The sequence below is a fragment of the Carcharhinus amblyrhynchos genome, chromosome 20, assembly GCF_965287045.1.
Source record: "Carcharhinus amblyrhynchos chromosome 20, sCarAmb.v2.hapA, whole genome shotgun sequence".
NCBI lineage: Eukaryota > Metazoa > Chordata > Chondrichthyes > Carcharhiniformes > Carcharhinidae > Carcharhinus > Carcharhinus amblyrhynchos.
The window spans coordinates 12,444,967-12,462,552 of NC_137343.1; the positions used below are offsets into that span (position 1 = coordinate 12,444,967).

The following is a 17,586-nucleotide window of genomic DNA, read 5'->3' on the forward strand; positions in this document are numbered from 1 at the left end:
GGCTCCTCACTCAGTTGATGAAGGAGCAGTGCTCCAAAAGCTTGTGATTCCAAATAAACCTAGAGTCATAGAATCCTATAGTGCAGGAGGAGGCCATTCATCCCATTGTGTCTGTACCAACCACAATCCCCTCCAGGCCCTAGCCCCATAACCCCATGTATTTACCCTTGCTGGTCCCCCTGACACTAAGGGTCAATTTAGCACAATCAATCTAACCCACTCATTTTTGGACTGTGGATGGAAACCGGAGCACCCGGAGGAAACCCATGCAGACACGGGAAGAATGTGCAAACTCCACACAGGCAATGACCCAAGCCGGGAATCAAACCGGCGTCCCTGGCGCTGTGAGGCAGCAATGCTAACCACTGTGCCACCATGCCGCCCTGTTGGACTTTAACCTGGTGTTGTAGGACTTCTTACTGTGCCCCCCCCAGTCCAATGCCAGTATCTCCACAGTATTGGGCATGACACCCCTGTACAACCCTTCGAACGATCATCGATCTTAGCTGGTAGAGCCCACCAGTTAAAGTCCACTTACAGTTGGTTGCCTGGCTACCCAGAAGTGACAGTGCACAAGGTGAAGGGTATCAGGTATGAAGAAGTTTTGGATGAAGCGGGATCATAAGCAGACTGGTGCAGTGCTGTCATAACTTCACAAGGTGGAGCTCATACCTGCAGCCTGTCACTGCATAACGCTTGAAGGTCAGATCACGGTGAATGTTGAGAGATTTTGAATGTAGGTTGCAAATCCCATTAAATGAAGAGTTGCATTTCTTGTTTTTAAGAGTGAATCGCAATAAGACCATAAGACATAGGAACAGAATTAGGCCACTCAGCCCATCGAGTCTGTTCTGCCATTCAACCATGGCTGATATTTTTCTCATCCTCATTCTCCTGCTTTGTCCCCATAACCCCTCACCCTCTTAATCGAGATCCTTTCTATCTCTGTCTTAAATGCACTCAATGGCCCTGGCCTCCACAGCCTTCTGTGGCAAAGAGTTCCACAGACTCACCACTGAAGAAATTCCTCCCCATCTCTGTTTTAAAGGATCGCCCCGTAAGCCTGAGGTTGTGCCCTGTGGTTCCTGTTTTTCGTACTAGTGGAAACATCCTCTCCACATCCACCCTACCCAGGCCTCGCAGTATCCGGTAAGTAATATTGCACTATCCTATCCACAGAGAAACAAACAGAACAGAAAAAGGGGCATTGGCATCAGCCTTCGAACAGGAGCGATCTGCACCGTTGGGATGGTCTTAGAACATAAGAAATAGGAGCAGGAGTAGGCCATCTGGCCCCTCGAGCCTGCCCCGCCATTCAATAAGATCATGGCTGATCTGTTGTGGCTCAGTTCCACATTCCCGCCCTCTCCCCATAACCCTTAATCCCCTCTCTTATCAAAAACCCATCAACCCGCGCCTTAAAAATATTTAGCGAGGCAGCCTCCACCACTTCAACGGGCAGAGAATTCCAGAGATTCACCACCCTTTGAGTGAAGAAGTTCCTCCTCAACTCCGTTCTAAACCGCCCCCCCTTTATCTTGAGGCTGTGCCCCCTAGTCCTACTGTCCTGTCTGAGTGGGAAGAGTCTCTCCACCTCTATCCTATCCATCCAATTCATCATCTTATACGTCTCAATGAGATCTCCCCTCATTCTTCTAAACTCTAACGAGTACAAGCCTAGTTTATTCAGCCTCTCCTCATAGATCAACCCCCTCAACTCCGGCATCAGCCTAGTAAACCTCCTCTGCACTCCCTGTAAGGCCAAAATATCCTTGCGTAAGTACGGCGCCCAAAACTGCACACAGTACTCCAGCTGCGGCCTCACCAATGCCCTATACAGCCGCAGCAAGACCTCCCTACTTCTATATTCAATCCCCCTCGCTATGAAGGCCAGCATCCCATTCGCCTTCCTGACCACCTGCTGCACCTGCAAGCTGGGTTTTTGCGACTCATGCACAAGGACCCCGAGGTCCCTCTGCACCGTCGCCTGCTGCAGTTTTTCTCCACGTAAGTAATAATCCTTCCTACCATTATTCCTACCAAAGTGGACCACCTCACACTTGCCAACATTAAATTCCATTTGCCAGTTCCTGGCCCATTCGCCCAGCCTATCTAGATCCTTCTGCAGACTCTCCACACCCTCCGCACAATTTGCCTTTCCACCAATCTTGGTGTCATCAGCAAATTTTGACACCATACACTCAGTTCCCTCCTCCAGATCATCTATATAAATGGTAAATAGCTGAGGCCCCAGCACTGACCCCTGAGGCACTCCACTAGTCACCAACCGCCAATCCGAATAGCACCCATTGACCCCCACTCTCTGCCTCCTATTTGACAACCACTCCTCTATCCACGCTAACACCCTACCCCCAACTCCATGTCCCCTGACCTTCTGCAATAACCTCTTGTGAGGTACTTTGTTAAACGCCTTCTGAAAATCAAGAAAGACCACATCCGCCGGCTCTCCTCTATCCACCGCCCTAGACACATCCTCATAGAACTCAAGTAAATTTGTCAGACACGACTTCCCCTTAATGAAACCATGCCGCGTCTGCTCTATCAAGCAATTCCCCTCAAGATGCCTCGCTATTTCCTCCTTGATGACGGATTCTAACATTTTACCTACAACAGACGTTAAACTAACCGGCCTATAATTCCCTGCCTTTTGCCTGGCACCCTTCTTAAACAACGGCGTAACGTTAGCCGTTTTCCAATCTTCCGGCACTTCCCCGGAATCCAGCGACGTCTGGAAAATAACCACCAAGGCATCCACTATCACCTCCGCCATTTCTTTCAGAACCCTCGGATGCATTCCATCCGGTCCTGGGGACTTGTCCACAATCAGCCCCTCCAGTCTGTCGAGCACCACCTCTCTAGTAACAGTAATGTCATCTAGACCCTCCAGTCCTACCACCTTTCCATCTCTAACACCCGGCAAATTATTCACGTCCTCCTCCGTGAAGACCAAAACAAAAAAGTTATTCAAGACCTCAGCCATATCCCCATCCCCTACCACTAGGTCCCCCTTCTCATTCTCTAAGGGTCCAACGTTCACCCTAGCCAGCCTCTTCCTTTTTATATACTTATAAAAACTCTTGCTACCCTTTTTTATATTAAGCGCTAGCCCAGCTTCATAGTTTCTCCTACCCTTCTTTATCAACTTCTTTGTCAGTCTTTGTTGACATTTAAACCTCTCCCAATCCTCTTCTCGCCCACTACTCTTAGCTACTCTAAACGCCTCCGCTTTTAATTTAACACTTTCCTTCACCTCCTTCGTTATCCACGGCTGATTACCTCTCCTCCTACGGTCCTTTTTGACCATCGGAATAAATTTCTGCTGAGCACCAAGAAAGATCTCCTTAAAAATCCTCCACTGCTCCTCAGCAGACCTACCTTCCAACGCGCTCCCCCAGTCCACATTCGCCAATTCCTCTCTCATCCTACCATACTCCCCTCTGTTCAAACAAAGGACGCGTGTCCGGGAACCCACCTTGTCGTCCTCCATCTGCACCAGAAACTCCACCATACAATGATCACTCTCCCCAAGAGGATCCTTCACCGCAAGGTCCCTAATTCTACCTGCCTCATTACATAACACCAGAACTGATCTTCACCTGAACTGATCTGGGACCAGTGTTCCAGCGAGAAGGATAAATAGGCTGGTCGCAAGGACTTTAAGCTAGCAAGTTGGAGGGAAGAGAAGGGGTAAAACTACAGGAAGTATAACAGCTAATAGAAAGCAAAGCAGTAGGTTAGCATGTGGGGAGAAGGTTTCAACTACATTGAAAATCAGGAAAAATGTTAAAAGGAAGGAGAACTCAGGTGATGTCATTAATGGAAGTGTTAGAATTCAAAAAGAAGGTACAAATCTAGCATAAGGGCACTTTATCTGAGCATTTGAAACAAGGTAAGAACATAAGAACATAAGAAATAGGAGCAGGAGTAGGCCATCTAGCCCTTCGAGCCTGCCCCGCCATTCAATAAGATCATGGCTGATCTGAAGTGGATCAGTTCCACTTTCCCACTTTCTCCCCATAACCCTTAATTCCCCTGTCTGTCAGAAATCTATCTACCCGTGACTTAAATATATTCAGCGAGGTAGCCTCCACCACTTCAACGGGCAGAGAATTCCAGAGATTCACCACCCTTTGAGTGAAGAAGTTCCTCTTCAACTCTGATCTAAACTGCCCCCCCCCTTATCTTGAGGCTGTGCCCTCTAGTCCTGCTGTCCTTTCTGAGTGGGAAGAATCTCTCTACCTCTACCCTATCCCCTTCATTATCTTATACGTCTCTATAAGATCCCCCCTCAGCCTTCTAAACTCTAACAAGTACAGACCCACTCTATTTAGTCTCTCTTCATAGTCCAACCCCCTCATCTCCAGTATCAGCCTAGTGAACCTCCTCTGTACTCCCTCCAAGGCCAATATATCCTTCCGCAAGTGCGGCGACCAAAATTGCACACAGTACTCCAGCTGTGGCCTCACCAGTACTCTGTACAGTTGCAGCAAGACCTCCCTACTTTTATATTCTATCCCCCTCGCTACAAAGGCCAACATTCCATTCGCCTTCTTGATCACCTGCTGCACCTGCAGACTGGGTTTTTGTGACTCATGCACAAGGACCCCCAGGTCCCTCTGCACCGTAGCATGCTGCAGCTTTTCGCCTTTTAAATAATAATCCCTCCTACTATTATTTCTGCCAAAGTGGATAACCTCACACTTGCTAACCTTATACTCCATCTGCCAGGTCCTCGCCCACTTGCTCAGCCTATCCAGATCTCTCTGCAGACTTTCCACACCCTCCACGCAATTTGCTTTTTCACTCATCTTTGTGACATCAGCAAATTTCATCACCTTACACTCAGCCCCCTGCTCCAGATCATCTATATAAATGGTAAACAGTTGAGGCCCCAGCACCGATCCCTGCGGCACTCCACTAGTCACCAACTGCCAACCAGAATAGCACCCATTGATTCCAACTCTCTGCTTCCTATTCGACAGCCAATCCTCTATCCATGCTAACACCTTACCCCCAACTCCGTGCACCCTAACCTGCTGTAGCAACCTTTTGTGAGGCACCTTATTGTGAGGCACCTAAGGTAAATGAGTTGACAGCACAAATCATTGCAAATGAGTACGATTTGATGGCCACTGCAGAAGGTTGGTCGCGACTGGGAGTTAAATGTCCAGGTATATCAGACTGTTCGGAAGGACAGACAGGAAGGTAAGAGAAATGTGTACCTCTGATATTTAAGGATGACATCTGGGCAGTAGTGAGAGATGATACTTGTTCTATGGAAAAGAGAGTTGAATCCATTTGGGTAGAAATTAGAATTAGTAAGGAGAAAAAGTCACTGATAGGCGTAGTGTATAGGCCACCAAATAATGACATCATGGTGGGGCAAGAAATAAACAAGGAAATAACTCATGCATGTAAAAATAGTTCAGCAATTATCATAAGGGATTTTAATCTACATGTTGATTGGTCAAACCAGGTCGGTCAAGATAGGCTTGAGAAGTAGTTCATAGAATGTATCCGCGATTGCTTCCTTGAACTGTACACAATGAAACCTACAAGGGAGCAAGCTATCCTAAATCTGGTCCTGTGTAGTGAGACAGGAATAATTAATGATCTTACAGTTAGGGATCCTCTGGGAAGAAGCGATCACAGTACGGTTGTACTTAAAATACCGATGGAGTGTGAGAAGGTAAAATCCAACACCAGTGTCTTGTGCTCAAGCAAAGGAGACTACAAAGGGATGAGGAAGAAGTTGGCTTAGGCAGACTGAGAGCAAAAACTTTATGGCAGAACAATTAAGGAACAGTGGAGGACTTTCAAAGCAATTTTCTGCAGTGCTCAGCAAAAGTATATATCAGTGATAAGGAAGGACTGTAGAAAAAGAGATAATCAGCCATGGATATCTGAGGAAATAAAGGAGGGGATCAAATTGAAAGAAAATTCATACAAAGTGGCAAAGATTAGTGGGAAACTAGAGAATTGGTAAATCTTTAAGTGTCAATAGAAAGCCACAAGAAAAGCTATAAAGAAAAGTAAAATAGATTAAAGGAGTAAACTAGCTGAGAATATAAAAACAGATAGCAAAAATTTCTACAAATATATAAAATAAAAGTGTGGCTAAGGTAAACATTGGTCCTTTACAGTTTGAGAAGGGGGATATAATAACTGGAAATGAGGAAACAGCTGAGGCATTGAGGTATTTTGTGTTGGTCTTCACAGTGGAAGACACAAATGACATGCCAAAAATTGACGATAAGAAGACTATGGCAGGTGAGGACCTAGAAACTATCATTATCACTAAAAAGGTAGTGTTCGGCAAACTAATGGGGCTAAAGGTAGACAAGTCTCCTGATCCTGATGGAATGCATTCCAGGATACTAAAAGAGATGGTGGGAGAAATAGCAAATGCACGAGTGGTAATTTACCAAAATTCGCTGGACTCTGGGGTGGTTCCTGCAGATTGGAAAACAACAAATGTGACACTGTTGTTTAGAAGAGGAGGTAGACAAAAGATGGGTAACTATAGGTCAGTCAGCTTAACTTCTATAGAAGGGAAAATGCTTGAATCTGTCATCAAGGAAGAAATAATGAGACATCTGGATATAAATTGTTCCACTGGGAAGATGCAGCATGGGTTCATGAAGGGCAGGTCATGTTTGAAGAAGTTGGTGGAATTCTATGAGAACATGACACACGCAATGGACAATGGGGAGCCCGTGGATGTGGTGTATCTGGATTTCCAGAAGGTATTTGGCAAGGTGCCACAACAAAGGCTGCTACATAAGATAAAGATGCATGGTGTTACAGGTAATGTATTAGATGGATAGAGGATTCGTTACCTAACAGAAAGCAAAGACTGGGGGTAAATGGGTGTTTTTCTGGTTGGCAAACAGTGACTACTGGTGTGCCTCAGGGATCAGTGTTGGGACCCCAATTGTTTATGATTTAAATAGATGATTTGGAGTACAGGACCAAGAGTAATGTATCAAAATTCGCAGCTGACACTAAGATGAGTGGCAGAGCAAAGTGTGCAGAGGATGCTGCAAGTCTGCAAAGGGATGTAGATAATCTGAGTGAGTGGTCAAGGGTCTGCCAGATGGAGTACAATGTTGGTAAATGTGAGGTCATCCATTTTGGTAAGAATAACAGCAAAATGGACTATTATTTAAATAGTAAAAAAGTTGCAGCATGCTGCTGTGCTGAGGGACATGGGTGCCCTTGTGCAGGAATCTCAAAGAGTTGGTTTGCAGGTGCAGCAGGTAATTAAAAAGGCAAATGGGATTTTGTCCTTTATTGCTAGAGGGATGGAGTTTGAAAACAGGGAGGTTATATTGCGGCTGTGTAAGGTGCTGGTGAGGCCACACCTGGAGTACTGTGTACAGTTTTGGTCTCTTTACTTGAGAAAGGATATACTGGCACTGGAGAAGGTACAGAGGAGATTCATTAGGTTGATTCCGGAGTTGAGAGGGTTGGCTTATGAGGAGAAACTGAATAGACTGAAGATATACTCATTGGAATTCAGAAGAATGAGGGGAGATCTTACAGAAACATTTAAGATTATGAAGGGAATAGACAAGATAGAAGTTGTTTCCACTGGTGGGTGAAATTAGAACAAGGGGGCTTGGTCTCAAAATAAGGTGGAGCAGATTTAAGACAGAGTTGAGGAGGAACTTCTTCACCAAAGGGTTGTGAATCTGTGGAATTTCCTGCCCAGTGAAGCAGTTGAGGCTACCTCATTGAATGTTTTTAAGGCAAGGATAGATAAATTTTTGAACAGTAAAGGAATTAAGGGTTATGGTGAGCAGGTGGATAAGTGGAGCTGAGTCCACGAAAAGATCAGCCATGATCTTATTGAATGGCAGAACAGGCTTGAGGGGCTAGATGGCTGACTCCTGCTCATAGTTCTTATATCCTTATGTTCTTATGAAAAGCAAGAAGTTTCAGTGAGAACAAATGAGAAGGATTTTCCTGGGCTTGGAGTGGTGGGTATGGCAGGGCCAGTGAGATAGTGGGAGCTATGTGGGCATGGCCTGTCCGATACATTCACAATACCGGGGAACTTCCCCAGTGCCAGAGAGCTTTTTCAGTCCCGGGGAACTTTCTCAGTGCCAGGGAGCTTTTCCCATGCCAGGGATCTTTCCCAGTCCCGGGGAACTTTCCCAGTGCCAGAGAACTTTCCCAGTGCCAGAGAACTTTCCCAGTGCCAGAGAACTTTCCCAGTGCCAGGGCTCATTCTCCTTGGCAGGAATGGATGTGCCTCAGCTGCTTGTGAATAGCGATGGGCAGCCAGTAATTAATGACCTACTTATTCTTCAGGCCCGCTGGCAATTTGCAGATGGCAGAGCAGGTCTCTGCCAGATGGAGAAGCTGCCTGCACCATGGAGACAGCGACCCTCACCTGTCCCCACCCTCCCCACTCTACCATCACTCACCCGCAGAAGTCTTTGGGGCCTTGTCAGCCAGAGTCTCCAGGCCCCAGGAGGGGGCAGCTGGAAGGGGAAACTTCCCCCAGGCCTCAGTGAACCCTCCAGATGGGCATTCCTGATCTACCCCTGTAATCCCTATGGTGGGGAAGCGAGCAAGAGACATTGCCTAGAGTTCCAATGATTGATTTTTACCCAGTAAGGCCTTTGAAAAGTAGCTCCCATCCAGATGCCTGGCTCACACAAAACAAGGCTTCGTTCTGGAAACCTCAAAATTCAATAATAATAATAATACACACACAGAAAATGCTGGATCAACCCAGCTGGTCCGGCAGCGTCTGTGGAGAGAGAAATGTTTCAAGTCCATAAGGCTCTTCTATAAAATTCACTAATTTGCCAGCACTCGCTGGTTCTGGTCACATATGAAAAATCAACATCTGGCTGATGAACCAAAGCAAAACCAAACTCACAAGCTGGACCTCAGTCAGAGATGTGTTACTGTTTGCTGTGTTGTACCAACATACACTTCTATACACATATTGTAGTCAGGAGCTATGGATAGCAATGTTAGAGATTCCAATATTGTATCTGTTTTGGATGTTGGGGCATTGCCCCTTCAAGAAAATGGCTCAGGTGACCCGGGTGTGGGGTGATCTGCCCAGGGACTGCCCAGTTGTCGTTTGGAGTGTGGAGTAAGTAGATTGCAATAAGGACCTGTGATCCCTGACTCTTGGATGTGGAGTGAGTCCTTGAAGATACTCCTTGGTAGTAAAGAATTGAACAGTTTCCAATTTGTTGACTAGGAATTTCCTCCTGTACTTTCCATCAGTGTGTGTTGGAAAGATAAACATCTTGAAACTCAACTCGTTTGTCCGTGTTTATAAACACATCTCCTTTGGACGTGAAGTCCTGGGATGGGATTTGAACCCAGAGCTTCTGGCTCAGAGGCAGGGCCGCTACCCACTGTGCCACAGGACCTCCCAGGCAGAGGTAGTTGCCTCCAATTGTGAAGGAAAGAAGAACTAGAGAGAATGAAAAGAATGACGTTCCTCTTCTGAAAGAAAATGAAAGAAGAGATGCCGGAATTGAGGAATACTCACTTTGTGAATAAGTTCTTCATCCGTGTCTACGATCAGATTGTCACTTTCGATCCGGATTCGAACCTGGCCCTCTGGCAGTTCTGGCGTTCCGACATCTGGTTTGAGCACCGTGGCTGATGACAAGAGGGAGAGATTTATTTGGAAGTGGGGGAGGAGGAAAAGAACATCCAACAAAAAAGTGCTTACTGTCGAGATAAAGCTCACTGTACTGCAAGTTAAATTATTAAAATTCAGGTTCCATAAATCTCTGTCAAGCAACGGAAAATGCTTATCAGCACTCAGGCCTTCAATGGGGTCAGTGCTTGCGTATTTAGCATGAATGGCTAATCTTAACCTGCATAAGTCCCATAAACATTCTGTTTCTGGGTCTTCACCAGAGGATGAGAAAAATCAGAGTTTTCCATAGCAGAATACAAAAGGCAAAATATGGGGAACATGCTATGCAAATGAAGGGCTAGTGGGAGACAGATTTTTATCGAATAAGAAAGGACAAAAAGCTAGGGTATGATTGGTAAATATGTATGCAAATGAAGGAATAGAAAAATTGCTTGTTTCTCATTTGCTGTAATTATAATTGACAAGTTGTTTGTATGTAACTTCTGAAACATTCTGCAGAGAGCTGCAGATCTATTTCCCCTTGTGTACAAGTAATTAAAGTTTGTAAGATCGAGCACACATAGTACCTAGCGTTATAGAATCCGAGTCAACCAATACCTAATAGTGCCAAATGTTGTTGGTACCCTAGATCTCCCACACTGGTAGGTGTGATGGTACAGGAGCCGCATCGGGGAGTATGTAGAGTATATCAACTGAGTACGATTTCATTTTTAAAATGAAAGATATACCTGGATTTATATACCACCCTCCACATTCTCAGACCAGATAATCCTCCTGAGATACGTACGCTGTGTGATAAATATTCGGCAAACACTAGGGAGGACTCCTCTGCTGTTTTCTGAAACAGTGCCTGGGTGCCTGTTACATACACCAGTGTGAAATAGTGTCAAAGACTGAGCCATAACTAACATCACCAAGAAGGAAAGGGCTGCATGGGTTGGATTAGCTGAAACCTGTTCTAAAATTATTCAAGAACACTCTTATATCAGAGTCAGGACAGATACCTCGAGAGAACGGTACATCACAGGTGAAGATACACTCTCAGTTTACAGGGGTGCAAAAGAGAAGCTAATTTTCATGGTCATGTGATCTTACACCACATCCTAAGATGATATTAACTGTATTATTTATGTATACTTGTGAACCTTTTACACTGCAGAGTTTGTAGATGGGTTTTCGGACTGGATTTGATAAATACCATTGGGATTGATAGCTCTTTCCCTATTCAAAGGACATTCTCGTGAACCAATCTCACTACTGTTTGTTAAGACATTTCAATATTTTCATCCCTTCCCTTTCAGTTCCACATCGTCAACACCAGCCTCCCATTCATTGATTCTGTCTACTCTTTCCACTGCCGCGGAAAAGCAGGCACTCTGGACATACTCTCTTCCATCTTTTTCCATTGGGAAAAGGTACAAAAGTCTGAGCTGACATACCAACCGACTCAAGAACAGCTTCTTCCCTGTAGCCATCAGACTTTTGAATAGTACCTTATATTCAGTCAATCTTTCTTTACATCCTAGCTATGACTGTAACACTACATTCTGCACTCTCTCCTTTCCTTCTCCCAGATGTACTCAATGAATGGTATGTTTTGTCAGTGTAACACGCAAGAAACAATGCTTTTCACTACATGTGACAATAATAAATCAAATCAAATCATGTATCTGTGGAGCTCGACTCCATAGCATCTGAATGTCCTTAGGTTTTACTATCAGCATTGCGCTGACAGAGTTACTTGTTTCCTCTTAATCTGAAAGCTATACGATTGATGCCAAGTGGAAGTTGAGGAAGAAGCTTGAGATTATTTCCGTTGGGAGGAAGAGATTGGGAGTGACGTTTTGGACTGCATGTTTTGGTTTATTCATTCGTGGGACATGGGTGTCGCTGGCTGGCCAGCATTTATTGCCCATCCCTAGTTGCCCGAGGGCAGTTGGGAGTCAAACACGTTGCTGTGGTTCTGGAGTCACATGTAGGCCAGTCTGGATAAGGGCAGTAGATTTCCTTTCCTAAAGGACATTAGGGAACCACATGGGTTTTTCCAACAATCAACAGTGGTTTCATGGTCATCAGTAGACTCCAAATTCCAGAAATTTTTTTATCAAATTCAAATGCTACCATCTGCCGAGGCAGGATTCAAACCTGGGTTGGCAGAATATTAGCTGAGTTTCTGGATTAATACTCTGATGATAATAGCACTATGCCATCGCTCCCCCGATTAGGTTCACTTCCACATGTTTCTGTGCATGATTCAGTTTCTGTGGAGTTTCACCTCTTCATCCAAGTCCCATTGCAATGACATCACAATGACATCAAACTGCACTCAAACATTTTGGAAGATAAGTGGTGAGATCCAGCTTGCAACACAATGAAAGTTGCAAATCTAATCTACAGGGGAAGGCCATTAAAATAAAAGCTGGCACCGTGTGTGATGCATGAACCTTGTCTCGTGCGCACAATAGAAAGAACGATCTCTCAGACCTGTTGAAGGTTATAGAGAGAAAATCAAATCCAATGCAGTTTAATTCTCTGCATCTCCAGGAACGTCTAATGTTTGGTGTTTGAGGTGCTGGTGGAATTTACCCATCGCGCCTGCAGCGGGTTTGTGGATGGGCAGGAGTGGAGAATCGAGCAGGAGCCAAAAAGTCAGAAACCCGCTAGTGTAAAACCCTTGCTGCAATTCCCTCAATGGCGGGTTAATGGTGAATCCTGCGGTGCCTTAAACACCATCTACATTCATTTCCATCTCAGGAATGCTCATTAAAACAGCTGACTACCAGCATCACATTTTGAGTCACATCAACGTGAAATGAGCTCGGTCTGAAACCCAATTGTGGTGCACCAGAGACTTTGAGGTCAATATGACAAAGCCTTTCTGCCGCAGTGCCGCACTGCTCCTGATGTGTTGTACATCACCCTGCCAGGGCAGACTGGTTCCTGCCCTCCATCTCCATGCCGGGCTGGCCTTTATGGACAGCACTGTGCTGCTGGACCCATCAACGCTCCTGCGTTACTGAGTCAGATCAGTACAGAGCCTGGGGCTGAGAATACAGGGGTCTCCTTCCCCTTGTATCACACACCAGTGTCTATCTGGACAACACGGTACGGCAGGACTCATGCAGCCACTCATAGCAGGGATCTGAAGTTCGACCAGAGGTAGAATGTGGGGTGAGACCAGGAGGTGGGAAGGGAAGACAATGGGGGACATGTTGAATGAAGGGTATGCAAGGAGTGTGAAGGTGGGGCAAGGCTTCACAATGGCAGGCAGAGGGGAAAGGAAGTGGATGAAGATGAGGAACAATGGAAGACAGAGGGGAGAGCAAGGCAAGTGAAACTGGAGCCCTACAAGGTGCGTGAAAAGCTCACAAACAAGGAGTGGGGGGAGGCTCAAAGGAATATCACATCACTTACTAGAAGGACATGCACGATGGCTCCAGGTGCGGCAGGTAGAGGTCCAAGTGGGACATGGGAGCCTCACAGGTAATGGATTTGGTGGGGAGGGGGGGGCATAGTTGAATTGGGGAACAGGCTTCCCCTTGAGGCTGCTATCCTTTTCCCTCTGGGTTGCGCACACCCTGCTCGGTCTGGTAAGGACAGGTGGGCTTGGAGAGAGCAATAGGAGTGTGCTGGACTGGTGTTTAATTATGGCCTTTCAGCCTGCCAACTGATAGTGAGTGGACAAATCAGCTTCTGAGAATGAGAGGAGGAATTTATCTATGCATAATTAATAAATCTGGTGTGGGATCCCGCTATTCTGGCCAGTGACACAGGGTTGCTGGAGGCACCCACCACCCCACCAGTCTCAAAAATGAAGCATTCCACCCAGTTGTTGTAGTCTTCTGAGGGAGGTCTTGACATCAATATTGTTCAAAGCTTCACAAAGAATGGCGACATCAACAATGAGACTTCATCCTTGTCAGAGGGGTGCAAAAGAGAACCCAATTTTCATAATCTTACACCACTCCCCAAGATGGTGTGAACTGTTTTATTTATATATGCTTATAACCCCTTTACTCTGCAGGGTGTGTAGATGGGTTTTGGGGATGGTTTTGACGATACCATTGGGATTGATAGCTGTTTCCCTATTTGAAGGACATTCTCGTGAACCAACCTCACCGCTGTTTGCTAAGACATTTCAATAATTTCATCCCTTCCCTTTCAGTTCCACATCATTAACACCAGCGTCCCATCCATTAACTCTGTCTACAATTCCCACTGCCTCGGAAAGCAGCCAGTATAACGAAGGACCCCACGCATCCCAGATAGTCTCTCTTCCATCTTCTTCCATAGGGAAAAGGATACACAAGTCTGAGGTCACGTTCCAACCAACTCAAGAACAGCTTCTTTCCTCCTGCCATCAGACCTACCTTACACTGAGTCGATCTTTACACCCTAGCTATGACTGTAACACTACATTCTGCACTCTCTCCTTTCCTTCTCTATGAACGGTATGCTTTGACTGTATAGCGCACAAAAAAACAATACTTTTCACTGTATACTAATACATATGACAATAATAAATCAAATCAAATCACACAACATTCATAAATGTGAGTATTATCCAGCAGCACTACTTCCTGTTTTTGGCATCTGGTGTAAATGAAGAACTTATAAAATGGGTGAGATTCTCCAGCCTCCCAGCATGTTTCCCGCCAGCAGGAGGTGACGCGTTGTTTGCTCACGGCCGGATTCTCCGGTCCCGCTGTTGTCAGTAAGAATTTTCATTGATGTCATCCCCAGGCCGGCTGGAAACCCGCAGGGGGAGGTGCAGTGCCTGTGGGACTGGAAAATTCCACCAGCCTGAATGGTCGGAGAATTCCGTCCAGTGCGTTTGAAGGATAATCACAGTTGCTATGCAGGCTTAGGTAAAAGCAAAATGCTGCATATGCTGGAATCTGACACAAAAACGGAAGATGCTGGAAAATCTCAGCAGGTCTGACAACATCTAGGTAGAGAGAACAGATCTTTGATGAAAGGTCATCCAGACCCAAAACATGAGCTCTATTCTCTCTCCACAGATGCTATCAGACCTGCTGAGATTTTCCAGCATTTTCTGTTTTATTGTGATCCAGCCAACATTCTTCTTTATTCTTTCATGGACATGGCTTAGGTCCTATATTTATCACCCCTCATTTTAGTTTAGCTTTAAATTGAGGGGTGATAAATATAGGATGGATGTCAGAGGTAGGTTCTTTACTCAGAGGGTAATAAGGGCGTGGAATGCCCTGCCTGCAGCAGTAGTGAGCTCGCCAACTTTAAGGGCATTCAAATGTTCATTGGATAGGCATATGGATAATATTGGAATAGATTAGGTTCGAGGGTCATTAGATTGGTTCCACTGGTCAGCGCAACATTGAGGGCTGAAGGGCCTGTACTGTGCTGTAATGTTCTATGGCCTATTCGACCTTTGAACTGACTGTCTTGCTTTCAGGGGGGCATTGAAGAATCAACCACCTTGCTGTGGATCTGGAGTCACACAGAAGTTAAACCAGGTCAGGATGGCAGATTTCTGAACCCCAAATGGGATTTTCCAACAATCGATTCATCAATTTTTAATCGAGTCGAAATTCCCCCATCTGCTGTGGTGGGATTCGAACCCAGGTCCCCAGATCATTACCCTGGATCTCTGGATTACTGGTCCAGTGACAATACCACTATGCCACCACTTCCCCTAGATGGCCATTTTACTCACAAGATCCAACAGTGAGATGAATGGGACTTTGCTTGTTGGTTGAGGGGAGAATGTTGGCCAAGCCACCAAGAGAACTTTGATCATCCTTGAATTACACTATGTGATCTTTACCATGGTAATAGTTAACATCTCATCTAAAGAAATGAAGAATGCAAGGTTAATAGCAGGGTTGCCAATTGTGATTAAATGGAGGTTTTATCAGATGATCGTCCCCCCACACTCCAGCCATTAGTCGGCCAACACACCCATCCTTGTTTTATACTGCCTTCCTACATCAATCAGAAAGCAAAAAGACTCATAATCCAATTGAAAGATGCTACACTGGCATTCTAATAGCCTTTGTTGTCCCATTTTCACTCTATATGTATCCGATAAAGAGAAATATTTAAAGAAAATAACAAAGGAACCAATTGTTTTTAATATCCCGATGATTTTTTCTCCACAGTTGCACACAGCAGTGTCCTAGTGATTGACCTTTAACACCTGGAGACTCCCTGGCTATTTCTGGAGGCTTGGCAACCCTACTCAACAAAGCGGCATATCTTCTTCCCTCAGGTCAACCTGCTGACCCTCAGCTCTCTGTTGCACACAGGCAACTTCTCATCAATACTTCAACAGTGTATTAGCTGGAAGAAACATTAGCGACTAGTAACTAAGGAGATGCTTCAGCGTGATTTGGACAGGCTGTGTGTGTGGGCATGTGTTATGGCAGACACAGTATAATGTGGATTAATATGAAGTTATCCACTTCAGGAGCAAAAATAGGAAGGCAGATTATTATTTGAATGGGTGTAAATTGAGAGAGATGGATATTCAGTAAGACCTTGGAGTCCCTGAGCATCAGTCGCTGAAAGTAAGCATGCAGGTACCCCAGGCAGTAAAGAAGGCAAATGGTATGTTGGCCTTTATAGTGAGACGATTTGAATCCAGGGATAGGGATGCTTTATTATAATTCTCAGGGTGTTGGTGAGGCCACACCTGAAATATTGTGTGCAGTTTTAGTGCCCTTATCTGAGGAAGGATGTCCTTGTCATACAGGGAGTGCAGCGAAGGTTTACCAGGCTGATTCCTGGGATGGCAGGTCTGTCAGCTGAGGAGACACTAAGTCAGTTAGGGTTATATTCCCTGGAGTTTAGAAGAATGAGAGGGGATCTCATAGAAACTTATAAAATCCTGATAGGACTAGATAGGCTAGGAGCGGGAAGAATGTTCCTGATGTTGGGCAAGGGAAGAACTAGAGGTCACAGTCTAAGAATAAGGGGTAAGCCATTCAGGATTGAGATGATGAAGGACTTCTTCACTCAGAGAGTTGTCTACCGCAGAAAGTTGTTGGGGCCTATTCATTCAATATGTTCAAGGGGGGAGCTGGACATGGCCCTTGTGGCTAAAAGGATCAAAGGGTATGGAGAGAAAGTCGAAATGGGATACTAAAAGTGCAAGATCGTGCATGAATCTTGAATGGTGGTGCAGGCTTGAAGGGCTGAATGGCCTTCTCCTGCACCTATTCTCTATGTTTCTCTGAAATTTATAAAACTCTAACAGGATTAAACAGGGTAGATTCAGAAAGAATGATCCCGATGGTGGGGGAGTCCAGAACTAGGGGTCATAGTTTGAGGATAAGGGGTAAACCTTTTTAGGACTGAGGTGAGGAGAAATTTCTTCAGCCAAAGAGAGAGGTAAATGTATGGAATTCACTACCACAGAAGTAGCTGAGGCCAAAACATTGTGTGATTACAAGAAGAAATGAGCTAAAGCTCTTGGGGTTAAAGGGATCAACAGATAATGGGGGGGGAAGGGAGGATTGAATTTGATGATCAGCCACAATCAAAGTGAATGGTACAGCAAGCTTGATGGGCCAAATGGCCTACTCCTGCTTCTATTTTCTATGTTTTCTATTCATGCCATTCAGAACGTTATCTGGAGTTTTACAAGGGATCCACAAATTAATATCAAGACCATAAAAGTAGTTACCTAAAGCAAATCCTTCTTTATTGACATACCAGACCTGGTCGGTCTCGTACCAAACATCGCCATTCACCTACAAAGAAAGAAAATGGCAAACTAAAATCCAATCGAAGCATTCTCACGCCTGTAATTCAGACCACACCCAGTTTTTGCAAAAAGTTTGGGATCGATTTTGATATTTTCCACCCCTTCCGCTGCCACAAAGAAAGAAAAACTAAACCTTTTCTGGTTTTAAAAGTTGCACAAGGTACTCGAAGCAATTTAA

The 17,586-nt window shown here is 45.2% G+C and overlaps 1 protein-coding gene across 3 annotated transcripts in view; it reads right to left on the reverse strand.

Annotated features, from left to right (window-relative positions):
* The window catches only part of LOC145355752 (unconventional myosin-XVIIIb-like), a 344,749-nt gene that overhangs the window by 261,749 nt on the left and 65,414 nt on the right, over positions 1 to 17,586 (reverse strand). For all 3 annotated transcript variants that reach the window (XM_080208083.1, XM_080208085.1, XM_080208084.1), the window contains 2 exons: positions 17,328 to 17,394; positions 9,545 to 9,657 (listed from right to left, as the gene is read on the reverse strand). In XM_080208083.1, coding sequence (XP_080064209.1) covers positions 9,545 to 9,657; positions 17,328 to 17,394 — 180 coding nt within the window. The remainder of the gene's footprint in view (positions 1 to 9,544; positions 9,658 to 17,327; positions 17,395 to 17,586) is intronic.